Source organism: Pristiophorus japonicus, chromosome 8 (assembly GCF_044704955.1).
Source record: "Pristiophorus japonicus isolate sPriJap1 chromosome 8, sPriJap1.hap1, whole genome shotgun sequence".
NCBI classification, from domain to species: Eukaryota; Metazoa; Chordata; class Chondrichthyes; family Pristiophoridae; genus Pristiophorus; species Pristiophorus japonicus.
The window spans coordinates 173,464,566-173,476,568 of NC_091984.1; the positions used below are offsets into that span (position 1 = coordinate 173,464,566).

The 12,003-nt window shown below is 49.8% G+C and overlaps 1 protein-coding gene across 1 annotated transcript in view; it reads right to left on the bottom strand.

The window, feature by feature from the left end:
* The window catches only part of sxph (saxiphilin), a 179,022-nt gene that overhangs the window by 147,666 nt on the left and 19,353 nt on the right, over window positions 1-12,003 (bottom strand). The window contains exons 5-7 of the mRNA XM_070888316.1: window positions 8,416-8,579; window positions 7,287-7,386; window positions 5,735-5,911 (exon numbers count right to left, since the gene is read on the bottom strand). Coding sequence (XP_070744417.1) covers window positions 5,735-5,911; window positions 7,287-7,386; window positions 8,416-8,579 — 441 coding nt within the window. The remainder of the gene's footprint in view (window positions 1-5,734; window positions 5,912-7,286; window positions 7,387-8,415; window positions 8,580-12,003) is intronic.

The window sequence follows — 12,003 nt, forward strand, 5'->3', positions numbered from 1 at the left end:
CCCGGGCTACAAGCCGTAAGATCGGCTCTCTCTCTCCCTCCCCAGGCTACAAGCCGTAAGATCGTCTCACTCTCTCTCTCTCCCTCCCCGGGCTACAAGCCGTAAGATCGGCTCTCTCTCTCTCCCTCCCCGGGCTACAAGCCGTAAGATCGTCTCTCTCTCTCCCTTCCCCTCCCCGGGCTACAAGCCGTAAGATCGGTTCTCTCTCTCTCTCCCCCTCCCCAGGCTACAAGCCGTAAGATCGGCTATCTCTCTCTCCCCCTCCCCAGGCTACAAGCCGTAAGATCGTCTCTCTCTCCCTTCCCCTCCCCAGGCTACAAGCCGTAAGATCCTCTCTCTCTCTCTCGTTCCCTCCCCGGGCTACAAGCCGTAAGATCCTCTCTCTCTCTCTCTCTCCCTCCCCAGGCTACAAGCCGTAAGATTGTCTCTCTCGCTCTCTCTCCCTCCCCAGGCTACAAGCCGTAAGATCGTCTCTCTCTCTCCCTTCCCCTCTCCAGGCTACAAGCCGTAAGATCGGCTCTCTCTCTCTCTCCCTCCCCGGGCTACAAGCCGTAAGATCGTCTCTCTCTCTCTCTCCCTCCCCAGGCTACAAGCCGTAAGATCGTCTCTCTCTCTCTCTCTCCCTCCGCAGGCTACAAGCCGTAAGATCGGCTCTCTCTCTCCCTTCCCCTCCCCGGGCTACAAGCCGTAAGATTGTCTCTCTCTCTCCCTTCCCCTCCCCGGGCTACAAGCCGTAAGATTGTCTCTCTCTCTCTCGCTCCCTCCCCGGGCTACAAGCCGTAAGATTGTCTCTCTCTCTCCCTCCCTCCCCGGGCTACAAGCCGTAAGATCGTCTCACTCTCTCTCGCTCCCTCCCCGGGCTACAAGCCGTAAGATCGTCTCTCTCTCCCTTCCCCTCCCCGGGCTACAAGCCGTAAGATCGTCTCTCTCTCCCTTCCCCTCCCCGGGCTACAAGCCGTAAGATCGTCTCTCTCTCTCTCTCCCTCCCCGGGCTACAAGCCGTAAGATCGTCTCTCGCTCTCTCTCCCTCCCCGGGCTACAAGCCGTAAGATCGTCTCTCTCTCTCTCTCCCTCCCTGGGCTACAAGCCGTAAGATCGTCTCTCTCTCTCTCTCTCCCTCCCCAGGCTACAAGCCATAAGATCGTCTCTCGCTCTCTCTCCCTCCCCGGGCTACAAGCCGTAAGATCGTCTCTCTCTCTCTCTCTCCCTCCCCGGGCTACAAGCCGTAAGATCGTCTCTCTCGCTCTCTCTCCCTCCCCAGGCTACAAGCCGTAAGATCGTCTCTCTCTCCCTTCCCCTCCCCAGGCTACAAGCCGTAAGATCCTCTCTCTCTCTCTCATTCCCTCCCCGGGCTACAAGCCGTAAGATCATCTCTCTCGCTCTCTCTCCCTCCCCAGGCTACAAGCCGTAAGATCGTCTCTCTCTCTCTCGTTCCCTCTCCAGGCTACAAGCCGTAAGATCGTCTCTCTCGCTCTCTCTCCCTCCCCAGGCTACAAGCCGTAAGATCCTCTCTCTCTCTCTCGTTCCCTCTCCAGGCTACAAGCCGTAAGATCGGCTCTCTCTCTCTCTCCCTCCCCGGGCTACAAGCCGTAAGATCGTCTCTCTCTCTCTCTCCCTCCCCAGGCTACAAGCCGTAAGATCGTCTCTCTCTCTCTCTCCCTCCCCAGGCTACAAGCCGTAAGATCGGCTCTCTCTCTCTCTCTCCCTCCGCAGGCTACAAGCCGTAAGATCGGCTCTCTCTCTCTCTCTCCCTCCCCGGGCTACAAGCCGTAAGATCGTCTCTCTCTCTCTCTCCCTCCCCGGGCTACAAGCCGTAAGATCGTCTCTCTCTCTCTCTCCCTCCCCGGGCTACAAGCCGTAAGATCGTCTCTCTCTCTCTCTCCCTCCCCGGGCTACAAGCCGTAAGATCGTCTCTCTCTCTCTCTCCCTCCCCGGGCTACAAGCCGTAAGATCGTCTCTCTCTCTCTCTCCCTCCCCGGGCTACAAGCCGTAAGATCGGTTCTCTCGCTCTCTCTCCCTCCCCAGGCTACAAGCCATAAGATCGTCTCTCTCTCTCTCTCCCTCCCCAGGCTACAAGCCGTAAGATCGGCTCTCTCTCTCTCTCCCTCCCCAGGCTACAAGCCGTAAGATCAGCTCTCTCTCTCCCTTCCCCTCTCCAGGCTACAAGCCGTAAGATCGTCTCTCTCTCTCTCTCCCTCCCCGGGCTACAAGCCGTAAGATCGTCTCTCTCTCTCTCTCCCTCCCCGGGCTACAAGCCGTAAGATCGGTTCTCTCGCTCTCTCTCCCTCCCCAGGCTACAAGCCATAAGATCGGCTATCTCTCCCTCCTCTCCTCTCTCTCCCCGCCCCCCCTTCGCCCCCCACAGCTTGTTTTGTAGCCGAACCCCGAGCCCCTGTTTCCGGATGCGAGGCCGGTCCTGCTGGCCAAATCTACAACCCCCCAGTCCTGCTTCAAGACGTTCGCTGGTGGCGCGTGAGTGAGTAAAAAAATGAGAAAACTTCTGAAATCCAACAAATTTACACTTCTACATTGACAGGTAAAAAAAGTTGAACTTCATTATTGATTTTGACAGTGTTCCTGACTCCCTCCAAAATCTTTGATTTAAAAACAATGGCGTTTTTCAGCTCAGATGTGTGAATGTACGCTGGTTTTCTTAACTCACCAGAAGGTTTTTTGGGAGCGGCCAGGTACAGCGACCTAAGAGAAAAAAATGTTGGCCAAACTGCAACAACTGAAAAAACCGGCGCAGACATGAGGGAACATCAAAAAAAACAGCCTAGAAAAATCGTAACTAAGTCAGTTACGCCGCGCAGATCGCAGGGGGAATCTTTGAAAAAAATAAATACGCCAAAAATTTGACTCAATAAGCCCAAAAATCAGCCTACTCAAAAAAAATGCCGCAAATCACTGTGGAAAATTGAGCCCTACAGGTTGGCATCAACACTCATCATCATAGGCAGTCCCTTGAAATCGAGGAAGACTTGCTTCCACTCTAAAAGTGAGTTCTCAGGTGACTGAACAGTCCAATACGAGAGCCACAGTCTCTGTCACAGGTGGGACAGATAGTCGTTGAGGGAAGGGGTGGGTGGGACTGGTTTCCCACACGCTCTTTCCGCTGCCTGCGCTTGATTTCTGCATGCTCTCAGCGATGAGACTCGAGGTGCTCAGCGCCCTCCCAGATGCACTTCCTCCACTTAGGGCGGTCTTTGACCAGGGAATTTCAGGTGTCGGTGGGGATGTTGCATTTTATTAGGGAGGCTTTGATGGTGTCCTTGTAATGTTTCCTTTGCCCACCATCAACACTACAGCTGTAGCGTAAATGCAGTGCCGTGGCTAAAATTCATGATCCACAGATAAGATTGAAATTAAAATGAAAGTTATCTCTAGGGTTAGCACAGCACAGTATAGTGCAGTACTGACAGTATTCAGTGTGTGTGTGAGTGAGTGAATTCTGGCCTGCTGGGAGTTGAAGGTTTATGACCTAGCCTTGAGTGAATGTAGTCCTTTAGGACAATGATTAATTGCAACAAGTGTCAGGTCACGAAAAAAAGATCAAAGAAATCGGCCTGGACCTGAAGGGAGGGCCCCTTTTATTGACCAGTACATACTATTTTAAAGACTTATGGAAAAAAAAATGTACACAACTGATTTTATCTTCCCTCAGCCACAGTTAAAATACATTATAATTATTTTCTATAAGTACGGTGCTTTGAAACCCTTTCTGCAGCAAAGAGCTGCATTAGAAAGGTGTGGAGTGATGGAGGTCAGACTGGGAATGGGGCGTTGAAAGGGCTCCCTCATCTTTCTCCTGGACATCCCTACTCCTAAAAACTCTCAACTTATCCTAGACTCCGAATGTAACAGTCACCTGGGCCAACACTAAAGCAATGGATTTAAAATCCAGTACCTGGTCCATTTAAGCATTTACGTAAATTAGTTTGATTCAACCTTTAGGTTTCAGTCACAAAGCTTGAAGACTAGTGAAGCTTGTCTCATCATTTGCCCGATTATTATTTTTCAGTGGTATATTTTCATGTGCATCTCTTTCCTACCCCCACGCCCATACTGCGAGCTGCAGATAAGCTGAATGAGTGAGCAGTCTCTGAACCGTGTGCTGCTTTAGTCTCTCAGTCCCCCCACCCGCTTCTCCCTCTTGGCTAGCTGCCTTATGTGTACAGTTCCCTGATTACATTACATTTGGAGAGAGCAGCGTGCGGTGGCCCGGCCCAGCCTGGAAATCGGCACAAGACCATCAGCAGGCCGGGACCAATAGAGGGAGCAGCAAGCGGTGGCATACCACTGCCGGGAGCAGCGCGTGCTGCTGTAGGAGGGCGACGGCTACGAAGCCAGGTCGCTCATTGCAGTACGGGCAGGCACAGCAGGAGGGGCGAAGGAGCGGCAAGAGACCGTAGAGGGAAGTGACTGGGGCCCAGGAGAGGCGTGAATCTGAGGCCCAAAAGAGGCGAGGGCCCAGGGGCAGGGACTGCGATATGTGCGCGCACTCAGTCTGTGCAGCAGAACTGGTCCCTAGTCGTCTTGGATAATCCTTGCCACTGGACCAACACCTAGCTCTGTCAAGCCCGTGTGGTGGCTGGTGTGCAATGGCCACCACACGTTAAAAAAAATTCACGCACAGGCATCTTCCACCCTTCACAATGTAGTTCGGGATCTGGAATATTAGGTCCTTCATTGAAACATCTGTGAACTCATCCCTTTTTGGCGTGGAAGCAAGTCACCCTCGCTTCGAGGGACTGCCTATGATGATGACTGTTCCCTATAGCATACTACCTAATAGAAAATAAACAACCCCCCCTCCCCCCACCTCTTGCGGGGGGGGGCGCGGTGGTGGGAGGGGGGTGGGGCTCTGGGGCGGCTTGAAGAAAAACATCCAATTGGGAAGTTTGTGGGAATTGTGTTTTGCCTTGGATCATCTATGGTGCGGAGCATCAAGCCATGGTCCCACCATCTCTGTCCCTCCTTCACTTCTTTTGTCCCACCATTGACGGCCGTACCCTCATGCCTAGGCCCCACGCTTTGGAAGTCCCTCGTTAAACCTGTCTACCTCTCTACCGCTCTTTCCTCCTTTAAGGCGTTCCCTAAAACCCATCTCCTTGACCAAAGCTTTAGCCTCCCCTCCTAATATCTCCTCCTTTAGATTGCCATCCATTTTTGTCCAATTACACATTGGTGAAACGCCTTCCATTGTCTTGCTACATTTAAGGCGAGAGATTGTAGAGCGACGTGACCAGGGCCCAGAAGAGGCGAGGGCCCAGGGGGCAGCACGGGCCAGCCCACACTGCGATATGTGTGCGCACTAGGTCTGTGCAGCGGAGCAGGTCTCCAGTCGTCCTGGTTAACCCTTGCCACTGGAACTAAACCTAGCTCTGACAAGCCCGTGTGGTGGCTGGTGTGCAACGGCCACCACACGTTAAAAAAAATCCAGGCACAGGCATCTTCCACCCTTCAATATGTAGTTTGGAACCTGGAATGTCAGGCCCTTCATTGAAACACCTGTGAACTCATCCCTTTTTGGTGGAAGCAAGTCATCCTCAATACGAGGAGGGGCCACCTATGAGAAGAGAGCAAAGACCACTGGGGAGTGATCGGGACTGGGAAGCATTGCAGGTTTGTGCACTCCTACCACAGATAATTCAGCATAGTCACCAAACCAGAACCTTTCTGGTCAGGAACAAAAGATACATCCTTCGAATTCAAAGATTGGACAGCGGGTTACCTTCGATCACGGTTTGATTCTCATGCCAGTGAAGGTAATTGCGGGAAACCAGGAATCCCAGGGGAATGTTCCAGCCTGCCGTTCGTCTGGCACCATTGTGACAGCTTCTCTTCCCTTTTAGCTGCCGAATATCCAGGCTCCCATCTCGGACTACTGCCACAGAATACAAACAGCCACCTGGCAGGCAGAACAGGAAGGAAAATAGTTAGTTATCAGACAAAGGATGACAGCAAAAATCCTTTATTTTTTTTTCGGGGGAAGGGGGAAGGAGTTTATCTATCTCAAAGATGGCAGATTAAACATTTTCTCAATAATATCAAACTTTCTCAAGGCATGTACAGAATGGATTTAAATCCTGATCATGTGTTTTAATCGACTGCTTTTCAACGACTTAGAACATAGAACGTAGAAATTTACAGCACAGAAGGAGGCCATTTTGGCCCATCGTATCCGCGCCGGCCAACCAAGAGCCACATGGCCCTCGGTCAGCAGCCCTGAAGTTTATATATAAACCTCTGAACAATGAACAATGGCAGAAAGATAAAGAGCACCCGGCCCAGCCAGTCCGCCCCACACAACTGCGACACCCCTTACACTGAAACATTCTACACTCCACCCCAACTGGAGCCATGTGATCTCCTGGGAGAGGAAAGAACCAGATAAAAACCCAGGCCAGTTTAGGGGAAAAAAATCTGGGAAAATTTCTCTCCGACCCATCCAGGCGATCAAAACTAGTCCAGGAGATCATCCTGGCCGGATTCGATCCCTGCAGTACTTAGCATTATATCTGCGCCGGCCAACAAAAGGTCAACCAGTCTAATCCCAATTACCAGCTCCAGGTCTGTAACCCTGCAGGTTACAGCACTTTAAGTGCCCATCCAACTATCTCTTAAAAGTGGTGAGGGTTCTGCATCCACCACTCTTCCAGGCAGCGAGTTCCAGATCTCCACAATCCTCTACGTAAAGAAGCCTCCCCTCAAATTCCCTCTAATCCTTTCACCAACCACCTTAAAACTATACCTCCTCATAATAGACCCCTCCACCAATGTAAATAAGCCCTTACTATCCACTATGTCCAGGCCCCTCAATATTTTGTACACATCAATGAGGTCTCCTCTCAACCTCCTCTGTTCCAATGAGAATAAACCTAGCCTATCCAATCTGTTCTCATAACTAAAATTCTCCATTCCAGATAGCATCCTAGTAAATCTCCTAAGACTTGATTTAAATTACTCAGTGTGACAAATTCCACTTCCCACACCAACACTTCTGATGATTCCCCCTTAGAGAGAATATTCCGAGACTGAATCCTGATGATGTGCAGACAACTTCTTTCAACTATGTTAGGCAATTTCTTGTGACTTTTATTTCTGGTCATTTTAGAGAGGTTCAAAAATAAACCCACAATAATATTACAGATACTGCACAGAACCCACCCACACTGTGCATAGAGAGTGGGGAACTCAGTGTATCACAGGTACTGCACGGATTGCACCCTCACTGTAGAGAGAGTGAGGAGCTCAGTGTATCACAGATACTGCATGGAACTCACCATCCTGATACATTTCTTTTGCCACAACAGTGAGATCATATGATTTTGTAGCAGTGTAGACATCGCCAGCGTCTAATGAAATCGCATCCGCCTTGTTTCCCTACAACATAAACAGTTTGTTTAGAACATAAGAACATAAGAATTAGGAACAGGAGTAGGCCATCTAGCCCCTCGAGCCTGCTCCGCCATTAAATAAGATCATGGCTGATCTGGCCGTAGACTCAGCTCCACTTACCCGCCCTCTCCCCGTAACCCTTCATTCCCTTATTGGTTAAAAATCTATCTATCTGTGACTTGAATACATTCAATGAGCTAGCCTCAACTGCTTCCTTGGGCAGAGAATTCCACAGATTCACAACCCTCTGGGAGAAGAAATTCCTTCTCAACTCGGTTTTAAATTGGCTCCCCCGTATTTTGAGGCTGTGCCCCCTAGTTCTAGTCTCCCCGACCAGTGGAAACAACCTCTCTGCCTCTATCTTGTCTATCCCTTTCATGATTTTTAATGTTTCTATAAGATCACCCCTCACACTTCTGAACTCCAACGAGTAAAGACCCAGTCTACTCAATCTATCATCATAAGGTAACCCCTTCTTCTTAAGGTAACCCCTTAGTCTTCTTAGCAATCAATATGTCTGAGCAATTGCTCAGTGGGTAGCACTTTTGCCTCCGTGTCAAAAAGTTGTGGATTCAAACTCCACTGCAGGACTTCAGCACATAATCTAAGATGACAATGTACTGATGGAGTGCAGCGTTGTTAGAGGAGCCACTCTGGGACATTAAACAAACATTACCTGCTTCCGGTAAACATTAAAGATCCGATGGTGCCATTTGGAGAGGAGCAGGGAGTTCTTCCCAGTGTCCCGGCCAACATTCATTGCCTCAAACAACACTACCAAAAGCAGAGTAACCAGACACTCGTCTCATTGCTGTTTGTGGGATCTCGCTGTGAATCAAATGGCGGTTGCATTTCCCTAAATAACAGTCACTGCCTACAAAAGTAATCTGTTGTATGTGCAGCACTATAAAACATTTCAGCAAGATATATTAAGGTGCAATATATAAATACAAGTGTTCATTTTAATAAGGAAACATGCACTGAAGGCCTCATGATTGACCTCTGCTTCCTTACCCGTATCTTCTTGATGCAATCCTTTGTATTGTGCGCTTTAATGCAAGACAACTTGGTGAATGAATTCTTTGTTGTGGGAGGCAACACTGCTTGTAGGGCCTTAGAGAGTTCCGCACATTTTCTCTGCTCTGTGTCAGATAAATTGCACCACCTGAATTTCTTTGCTGCAAGTTCAAAACAAGTATTTATATCAGGAAAAGGTTCCAATTCTATTCAAAATAGGGCAATGGATCTGAAGTGGCAACGTATAGCTTGGGGACAACATAGAGACTGGAGTCTATCATGGGTTAAAACTGGTTCAAGAATTGAGATAACAGCTAGACTCCCACCTTTCGCCCATTCAAAATTGGACAAGGTTAAAAACACATGCATAAAATGGGTCCCCTCACTCATGTGTCAAACTTGTTAACATAAGAACATAAGAAATAGAAGCAGGAGTAGGCCATACGACCCCTCGAGCCTGCTCCACCATTTAATACGATCATGGCTGATCCGATCATGGACTCAGGTCACTTCCCTGCCCGCTCCCCCTAACTTCTTAATGGTTAAGAAACTGTTTATCTCTGTCTTAAATTTATTCAATGTCCCGGCTTCCACAGCTCTCTGAGGCAACAGATTCCATAGATCCACAACCCTCTGAGAGAAGAAATTCCTCCTCATCTCAGTTTTAAATGGGCGGCCCCTTATTCTAAGATTATGCCCCCTAGTTCTAGTCTCCCCTATCAGTGGAAACATCCTCTCTGCATCCAGCTTGTCAAGCCCCCTCATAATCTTACACGTTTCAATAAGATCACCTCTCATTTTTCTGAATTCCAATGAGTAGAGGCCCAACCTACTCAACCTTTCCTCATAAGTCAACCTCCTCATCTCCGGAATCAATCCTAGTGAACCTTCTCTGAACTGCCTACAAAGCAAGTATATCCTTTCGTAAATATGGAAACGAAAACTGCACGCAGTATTCCAGGTGTGGCATCACCAATACCCTGAATAATTGTAGCAAGACTTCCCTGCTTTTATACTCCATCCCCTTTGCAATAAAGGCCAAGATTCCATTGGCCTTCCTGATCACGTGCTGTACCTGCATACTAATCATGGCTGTTCACTCGTGCCGGCACGATATCTGATTCACTTGCACATGCGCACAGTATCTTTTTAAATACAAGAGTCAAAAATCATCCAAAGTTATCCCCAGCACCCCCTCCCATTCCCACGGCACCTTCCCGTGCAAGTGCAGGAAATACAACACCTGCCCTTTTACCTCCTCCCTTCCCACTGTCCAGGGTCCCAAACACTCCTTCCAGGTGAAACAGCGGTTTACTTGTACTTCTTTCAATTTAGTGTACTGTATTCGCTGCTCACGATGTGGTCTCCTCTACACTGGGGAGACCAAGCGTAGATTGGGTGACCGCTTTGCGGAGCACCTCCGTTCAGTCTGCAAGTGTGACCCTGAGCTTCCGCTCGCCTGTCACTTTAATTCCCCACTCCACTCCCACTCTGACTTCTCCGTCCTCAGCCTCCTACTGTTAAAATGAAGCTCAATGCAAGCTCGAGGAACAGAACCTCATCTTTCGTTTACAGCCTTCTGGACTCAACATCGAGTTCAACAATTTCAGAGAATAACCTCTGCCTCCATTTTGTTCCCTTTCCTCACTTTGCTTTTGAAAAAAAACTCCCCCCCCCCCCCACTTCTTTATTTTTAATTTGTTTCTCTCTGTTTTCCATGGTGGCTGGTAATCATTCTGCCATTCACACTCTATCCAGACTCACCTTTTGTTTCCTAACCTGTGCTGTTACCATCTCAATTCGGCCCATCATCCCTTTTGTCTCTCTAATCTCTCCTGTCTTCCCCCCTATCACTGACCTTCCCTTTTGTTCTTTCCTCCCCTCCCCCCTTTCAAGGGCCCAGCACTTCCTTAAGAATCTGTTACATTTTGGACTATTGCCAGTTCTGACGAAGGGTCATCGACCCGAAATGTTAACTCTGTTTCTCTCTCCACAGATGCTGCCTGACCCGTTGAGATTTCCAGCATTTTCTGTTTTTAAGTCAAAAATCATGTATTTAGTCTCCAGTCTTATGAAAATTAACTCACTCCATCCTTGAAACCAGATCGTCTAATTCAGAACCCATTTTTTTCCCACACTGAGTATTGACAGGGAGACGGGGAGATGGGGAGAGTGTGGGGAAGACCAAAAACGGCCTCAGAACCCAGCAAGGCGGGGAACGCGGAGTTCCTGCCGATCTTAACGCCAGGGCACAGACAGGCTACGTTATTATTTAAATCGAGAAAGATTGCAAAGTGCTGCAGTACAGCGGGACCTGGGGGTACTTGTGCATGAAACACAAAAGAACATAAGAACATAAGAAATAGGAGCAGGAGTAGGCCATTAGGCCCCTCGAGCCTGCTCCGGCATTTAATACGATCATGGCTGAACCGATCATGGACTCAGCTCCACTTCCCCGCCCGCTCCACATAACTCCTTATCCCCTTTTTGTTTAAGAAACTGTCTATTTCTGTCTTAAATTTATTCAATGTCCCAGCCTCCACAGCTCTCTGAGACAGTGAATTTCACAGATTTACAACCCTCTGAGAGAAGAAATTCCTCTTCATCTCAGTTTTAAATGGGCGGCCCCTTATTCTAAGATCATGCCCCCTAGTCTAATCTCCCCCATCAGTGGAAACATCCTCTCTGCATCCACCTTGTCAAGCCCCCTCATAATCTTATACGTTTCGATAAGATCACCTCTCAATCTTCTGAATTCCAATAAGTAGAGGCTCAACCTACTCAATCTTCAGGCACAGGAGATTGATTAGTTACATATTAAAGGCCTTGCATATGCCACACGCTTTTGTGCACATTAATTTAACTTTATGAGTCATGTTTTTTGAGTCACACTTTGCATGTTTGTATTTATGCAATGTCAACATCTGTGCCAATATTCCCAATGTTACACATATGACAACATCTGGCTGCCATATTTCATCAATATAAAGTCTGTTCGGCCTCCAGACAGTAGGTGCCACTGTTGTGTCTACCTGTAATGTGTCTCCGCGCCCCCCCCCCCCCCCACCGCCGCGCCCCTGCCCCCCCCCCCCACCACCACCGGCCCTGCTCTCCCCGCCCCCCCGCTACCCCCCTACTCCCCCAGCCCTGCTCCCCACCCCCCGCAGTCCTGCTCCCCCCAACCCCGGCCCTGCTCCCCCCACAGCCCTACTCCACCACCCCCCCAGTCCTGCTCCCCCCCCCCCACAACCCGGTCCCAGTTCCTCCCCCTGGCCCTGCTCACACCCCCCCCACCCCCCGCCCGGCCCTGCTCCCCACCCCGGCCCTGCTCCCTTCCCCCAGTCCTGCTCTCCCCCCGGCCCAGCTCCTCCCCTGGCCCTGGTCTCACCATGCCCAGCTCATCTCTCTCCTTCTCCCACCTCTGCCTTGCTACTGCCTTGATCCTATTCCCACCTTGTCCCACCTTGTCCCAGCTTTGATTCCCTAATATCCCATTCCCCTTTTTACTGAGCCTCAGTTTTTCCGCTGACAAGCCCTCTTCTCCTGGCTCTGGTTCCGATCCCACTCCCGTTAGAAGCAAATCCT